Raw genomic sequence first — 7669 nt, forward strand, 5'->3', positions numbered from 1 at the left:
GTGTGTGTGTGTGTGTGTGTGTGTGTGTGTGTGTGTGTGTGTGTGTGTGTGTGTGTGTTTGCTCGTCTGATGCTGGTCCCTGAGCTTCTGGACTCTTTTGTGGGTCACCTTCTGTTTCATCACGAGCTGTTCTCTATCACAGCGACTGTGGCGGGATGGACGATGCTTAATTAATCATACATTCAGCCGTTGTCGCTGCGCGTCAGCGCGATTCTTGCACCGGAGCACTGGCTGGCCTCTGAGTATCAACAAACATGCTCCACAGCATACAAAGTACAGAAGCCCCACACACGCACACACACACACATACACACACACACACACACACATACACATACAAAGATACAGACACAATCACACAGCAGCTCTTTATACTGTATCTGCTGAGGAACCGACTGTGAAAGCCAACCACTTTGCTGTTTTTGTTTTGACATGTCAGTGGAATACAACACGCATGTATTTGTACGACAAGAGCGCATTAACACTATGGCGTTGACATAACCCAGCAAACATTTAGACGTGCAGACCTTGTTTGGAAAACCCAATCAAGACCCCCAGTTAAGGTCCAATAATTGTTCCAAGATAAAAATGGTGCGGTTGTCCATGACGTTACCTGGCTGTCTGCTGGACGTTCTAGTGATGTTAAGTATGTCTTACCAACTAAGTCTAAAAGTTAACCGCCAGGACTCGAACCCCGGTCTAGAGCCCCTGGGCCCATTTTTTGAAAGTTTTCAGTTGTTTTGAGGAGCAATATGAGAGTGAAATCTGGTGATGATTATTTAGGTATATTAAACCACGTTAAGCTTTTTCCTTACAATAGTCTCTAAGCAGAAACACTTAATGTCAGATAACATCCATGACAATTGGAGTTTTGGTTTAATTTTTTCAACTGGGAGGACAAGGTTTGACTTGAATCCAAAAACAAAATAGTCAGTTCAGTGAGATCGTACAAAGAACTTTTAGCTAAAGTTTAGCTTAACTCCCCACCAGTATGTCCCAAGATCTATTCCTTGAACTTTTACCGTGCCTTGCTCTGTGGACAATAACACAAAGGCATAGGTTGCTTTTTTGTTCTTACTTTTAGTCACTTTCCATTGATTGATTGATTCAATTGAATAACTAAAAGTCTAAACACAAGTCATTACTCACAAAATTGGTTTGGAGATAAAAGCCGAGTCCTTTTTATTTAACTGCGGAAACCGTTCCTCATTGATGCCTGATATTAGATTCAAGAGCAAGAGGCATTGAACTCAACATGCTCTGCATTCTCTCCATCTAACACCTTATCAGAAAATCCCCAATCAAAACTGACGTTTCTTTTTCACATTAATGTTTTCGCTCAGGCCTGCGTCAGACTACCCAGGGTCCCATTCAGCCCTGGTACCGGGCCACTGGGCTCTCCACGTGAGTCGGATCGCTTTCTAGGCCACCAGGATGGGTGGTGGATGGTGAAGGCGTGGCAACGTGACATTGAAATCCTGAGAGGGGTGAGACAGGGCCGCTAGGTTCCTGTATTAGTGCTTTTGCAGTGGCACAAGGGGGATAGTACTGCAAGCTGGCCCATATTCAACACACACGTACAAATGTACACACACACACACACACACACACACACACACACACACACACACACACTACTCTCACCTACATGTTTGAAAAATGATCAAACTTATAATTAATAAGTTAGAAACAATACACACACACAACATTCTTGTTCAATTTCATGTAGGTTGGTAAAAATGTGTTGAAGTCAAATCGTTCTTCATCTCCCTTTCTCTAACACACACACACACACACATTAACACACACACACACAGACACACACTCTCTCTCTCGCTTACACACATACTCTAGGCCCTCTCATTTTCAGAGGCCTGACCCATATTCACATGTGCGTGCGCACACGCACACACGCACGCACGGACACACACACACACACACACACACACACATACACACACACACACACAAACACAGTGTTAAAATACCCCGAGAGCTATGCTGGCACCCCTAACTGGGACGCACTATAGTGGGCCCCGGAGGGCCCTTGGTTCAGGATGCTCACAACACGCTGGACCGTGCCCAAATAAACTAGCAACAACACACAACAACACGCAAACTTACTGTACACAAGCACACACACTAAACTTCCATTACATTCCCCATTCTGTATTAAGCTGTATATCAAAACTGCACATTGTGAAATTAGACGGTTAGTCAATAACCTGAGTGGGCAGCTGCTGTGTTTGACATTTGGACTTGTTTATGACAAAGAGTTTTGCTTGAAACCATAAAGCATGTACTAAACGGGTTAGGAAGGGACATTTTGAATGCATTTCCATTCATTCTCTCCTCGTTGCAAGACTCATTAATGCTCCAGCTAGAGCTGACAGGAATGAAGTGTTTCAAAAGAATAAGTCCGGGAGAGATTGAACCGACTCCCATAAAAGGGAAGCATGATGATAAAGCACAGGGACCCTATGATGGCGTTAAATCCTAAATTATATTGGTCGCAGCGCTGCCTTACCTTTTCTGTCTGTTCTTATTATATGCGAGAGTGGGATTACATGCACATTTGACGTGCAGAGTCGCAAATCACCACAAAAAGACACTAAAATTATTCTATAACAATGCAGTCTAAAGTCCCAAAGACTGAACATTTTATTATGCTTATGTACAATAAACCGTTGAATATCTGCAAACAATTCTCTCCTGATTGAAATACCACTAAATATAGATGATCCCAGTACAAATTGAATACTACTACTATATTATATTCACCAATCATACATCATAAGCAATTCTTTTGTTAAAGATGGAGACGGAATGCGACATTTTCAAGTTTTACACAAGCGCATTTCAGATCTGCAGTCCCCTACAAACGAATGGCGGGTGTCAACAAAGACAGACATTGGTGGACAAACAAGGAGACAAGAGACTTTATAAATTGAATTTGTTGTCTTATTATGGCTTGATATGTTGCTATCAGCTGGCACATAAGCACTAGTACAACTTGTGCAATATTAATCCATTGTAGATAGAAGGTGTGATCCATTTTGGCTAGCAAACTTTATGATCAAACGTCAGCTTGAATGTTGTGTAATGGAAACTTAACAATTAAAATGTGTCAAATGAATTTGATATACCAGTTTGATCGCAAAACAGCATGTGAATTAGGCAGAGGTTCATATTTGCTTTAGAGCCGGCTTTATTCGGGTTTATGTTTAAAGCAACCTTCAGATAATTTGATTGACAAGTGGATGGAAACAGCTTGTGTTCCATGTCCCATCAGACCTGCTGCCATGTCCTTGCCATGTAACTTGTCAAGTGCAATGTTATTATAACCCCGAACAAAACAGTGGCCAAAGTCAATAAAATACAAATGAAGCCGGACTTATCCTTCAAAGTTCTGTTCCATTCCCTAGAAAGATTATCTCTGCATTATCTCTGTGACTAACTCGTGCATCTTTCAAGTTATTATTTATACAACTCATCCCATCACCACAGCTGTATGCGTGATAGAGTCTCTGCTTGCTGAGTGCATTAAACTGTGAACGGCCTTTGAATAAAACAGCAGAGGAAACAGCAGGCTGTCTCACCGTCTCCGAAGAGCTGCAGGATGGCCAGGTCCACATGTCTCTTCCAGAGCGACTCCTTCTGGATGGCGATGCCGTACCCCGTGGTGGCAAAGATGTAGCCGCTGCCAATGGTCACCAGCTTGCAGCCCTCGTCCCTGCCGGCCATGTAGTTCAGTACAGCCGCGTCGTAAATGAAAGCATCTAGTTTGCTAATGAAAGCCAGAGAGTGAGAGAGTGAGAGCGCGCGAGAGAGACGGAGAAAGACAGAGAGAGGTAGGTTACAATTAATTAGCACTGAGGAGTCAGACATCCCAGCTACAGCCTTCCAATTAACCTGCTAAATAGAACTAAGCTGCTGATAAGTGTAATAGACTTCCACTTGGTTTGCCAAAGGCTGGAGCTGGCATACAGACTGGTGAAAAGGCACACTTGATGAAAAGTGAAGAGGGGGAGCAAAAGTATTATTGGAGTTATTCAGCTGCGATATGTTTACATGAAGGCACGTAGGAAAGACATAAAGGCAACTTAAGCAGTATTTTCCAGACACTTTACTCTCTATTTCAGTATAATGACCATCGTTTGAAACTGCCAGGCTTTAGAATCCCTTAAAAATAATAATGACATAAGCAATAACATTCAAAATTGACCCTTAATAGATTTAACAGAGTAAAAACTATTTAGGAAATGCTAAACATTTACAGGTTTTAAATATAATAAACTACAGATATAAGACATGCTTGCATGCCTCAAGCCAAGGCATTCACATAAAATACAAATACAATGTTCAATATCTCTAAATGATTGGTTCCATTTTGGTAAGAGGCACATAAATGGTATCCTGTAATTTGATTTTGGTTTTAAAATCTTTGTGCAGTTTCTCACCCGGCCTTGAGAGAGGCCAGGGCCTCGTTGACGTTTCTCTGATGAAACTTGGTCATGTAGCCGTGCATTTCTGGATAGTTGTTCCTGATGTTTCTCTCCGTACTCCCATTTGGGACAGTGCCAAACCGAAACGGAGGTGAGAAGTCGTTGGGACTCTGGAACTAAAGGTGGAAGACATGGAGCATAGAGAGAGAGAGAGAGACAGAGAGAGAGAGAGAGAGAGAGAGAAGTAGTCATGTTTTAAATAAATTACAGGTGAGAAAAAGAAGACAGGGTGGCACAGCATCAAAAAGAAACCTTCCATCTTACCTTTTTGTCTGAGAGCCCAGTTACCTGGTCCACATATTCCTCCTGGATCATGAAAGCAGCCAGGTTGGCAGTGTAGGAGGCCAGGAAGATGACAGCAAAGAAGGCCCACACGGACACCATGATCTTACTGGTGGTGCCTTTGGGGTTCTGCACCGGCACAGAGTTGTTAAAGACCAGCCCCCACAGCAGCCAGATGGCCTTACCGATGGTAAAGGACGGGCCGTGAGGCTCTGAAAGAAACACAGCCGTGGTTATAGGACAGCTGAATCCTGGAAAAAGGGAGATGGAGGGGGAATGGCTGCAAAGGGCCGCAGCTGGGAGTCAGACCCGCGGCTGCTGCGTCGAGGAGTATACCTCTATATATCTACCAGGTTAGCTACCCAGGCACCCGGGACCAGACTAGTTTAACGATAGCCAGACAGATCATTTGAAGAGGATGGATGAATGAAGGGGTGCCGTCAACCCTGGACTGGGCTTGTGAGAGGGCTAGGGTGGCAATGTTTGAAAAAATGTCAAAGAAACAGCTTTCTTCTTTTCTCTTCTATACTAAAAAATGGGAAAAGTACCTGAACTTTCTGGAGGGCTCCTAAAAAGCTTTGTGCTGGGGAGAGATCTTTATGATGGGCATTTATATAGAATTGTATTTGGCTTATTGTCTATTTTGTTACTATTTTGTTGAATGGTCTTGAATACTGTAGTTGTGTGTAGTGTTGACATTAATCATCACCTTCAGCTTAGTGGTGGGGGCTTTGAAGTCATGTGACCATTGTCTAGTTCATTTGTAGCCATTAGCTCTTGCAATCCAAAAAGCCAACGGAAGAATCCCACTGGTTTTTTGCCGAGGGAACCAGGGCATCGCTAACTTCCTGGTTGGACTACAAAAATACGTCATCCCTGCAGCATTCTGTATCTATTCATATACTGTATATCAGACATGTGAAGGTAATTATTAGATAATTCATTCTTGGATAAATTAAGTATTGTGTCGGTCCAATTCATCCTTAAGCTGGCAGCGGACTGGTTAATTCTAGCCATTATGCTGTGATACGCAGTTGGTTCACGTTTGTGTGGGTATGTGTGAGCATGTCAGAGAGAAAGAGAGAGTGTATGCAAGCATGTGGGTGTGCATTGTTGTATGGGGCTTTTGTTCATGGACAAACTGGCTTTGTCTTGCCAAATATCTCCTTTTGTGAAGTTTGCAAGAAAGTTGCTTAAATGAATCGGGCAGAGAGACTTTACAAATCCGCAGTCAGGCCATTGACACATTATTGCATCGAATCCTTTGAGTCCAAACTTCGATCTGCACTCTTTATGATACCAAACTCCCGTAGCGCTACAAGCAGATAAAACAAGAAGGCACACAGAGGAGAACAGCGCTTTAGGGAGGGAGTACATCCCCTCCAGAACATGAACGATGAATGAAAAAAAAGATAGCCATTGTCTATATATAGCCACATCAGAGCAAGAGTTGTGGGAACACATTGTTTTGGTTTTTTTTGGCTGGGGAGATCAAACATAAAGCTAGCCTCTCGCTGTCAGAGCTAAGACGTGATTTTGAAAATATGGAAATACATGCAAATGACTTGTCTAGTTTGAAGGAAGCAGCACTAGAGGTGTGTTGAAACCCAGACAGTGAGACACACCTGTAAAAAAATTTTTTTTAAAGCATTGTGGAGGAGGAAGAGGAGGAGAATGAAGTCGATGGGTCAGCGAGGACGGCTGGTGTACATTTGGAGGCGGCCTCCAGTGTGGTTGTGTCAGTATTTGTGACAATCTGCTCTGGTAATGTTACAGACGGATCACATTAACCTGTAAAACTGTAGCCATGCTTGCTTGTTTTTCACAAACGAGTAGTTGGACTTACTCACCGAAAATCTTTTTCTGGGGAGGCCCAAATTGCCCGCCGCCATAATGTTCTCTGCATACTTTGAATGCTCATTCGCTGACTTCACAAGCAAGGATGAGAGTATTTCACTGTTTTTTTCCCCCTCTTTGAATCTTGTAATTTGGAGGACAGAGAGAACTGATTTGGATTTCCACCATCAGAATGATTTTTGATTGCCAAAACTATTTTACTGCTAAAAACCTCCCATGCAGGGAAACCTCCCATGCAGGACCTTTAAGTTGGCTGCCAACCATTCTCCCTTTCACACGCTATTCAAAAAATAGAAAGCTATAAAATGCCAGAAAATTGAACCCAAAAGGCAACTAAACACCGGGGAGTGCTGGTACTGGAGTGTGTGTATGAGCCTTTATCATTTAATTTATCAATTAATCAGTGCAAATGGTAGCCTGATGCCACAAGAAAGGGACAAGTATTATTAGAGGCATCTGCTATGGTTACAAGTGCGATTTTCAGATCCACTAAACATCATTACTGCTTATCAAAAGACAACCTGTCAACAACAAATGTGCTTATATAATGTGCTTTTTGATTTCACTTAAATGTTATTGCTGCCTGGCTCATGCTCACAGGCACAATTTTTGAGAGCTTTTTTGCCCGTTCTTCTCTATGCAAGGAATCATCTCACAACTGCTAACATTTTAGGATATACAGTGATAGCTAATACTTATCATCGCTGCCAGGCAAAAACCTTGTATATCAAAAAATAAATAATATTGTATATCAATAAAAAAAGGTGAATCTGAAAATACTTTATTGAGCTATTTACATCAGACGAAATTAGACAAAATCGCCTCATCAGTGGTAAATTATTTGTTAAACCCACAAACAGACGTAAAGGGTGACCCATAGCATTGATTTATGAAAAGAATTCAAATGACGAAATATGGAGATGCAAGGTTTCTTTCCAACAGCGACGTTATGCATTGATGCATAAGCATCAATAATGTAATTATATATATATATATATATATATATATATATATATATATATATA

At 42.0% G+C, this 7669-nt stretch overlaps 1 protein-coding gene across 1 annotated transcript in view; it reads right to left on the reverse strand.

Moving 5' to 3' along the window:
• Nucleotides 1-7669, reverse strand: part of LOC117958063 (glutamate receptor ionotropic, NMDA 2B-like) — a 131487-nt gene that overhangs the window by 13410 nt on the left and 110408 nt on the right. The window contains exons 13-16 of the mRNA XM_034894314.1: nucleotides 7135-7149; nucleotides 4770-5083; nucleotides 4461-4621; nucleotides 3600-3787 (exon numbers count right to left, since the gene is read on the reverse strand). Of these exons, the coding sequence (XP_034750205.1) occupies nucleotides 3600-3787; nucleotides 4461-4621; nucleotides 4770-5083; nucleotides 7135-7149 (678 nt within the window). The remainder of the gene's footprint in view (nucleotides 1-3599; nucleotides 3788-4460; nucleotides 4622-4769; nucleotides 5084-7134; nucleotides 7150-7669) is intronic.

Source organism: Etheostoma cragini, chromosome 15 (assembly GCF_013103735.1).
Source record: "Etheostoma cragini isolate CJK2018 chromosome 15, CSU_Ecrag_1.0, whole genome shotgun sequence".
Lineage (NCBI taxonomy): Eukaryota > Metazoa > Chordata > Actinopteri > Perciformes > Percidae > Etheostoma > Etheostoma cragini.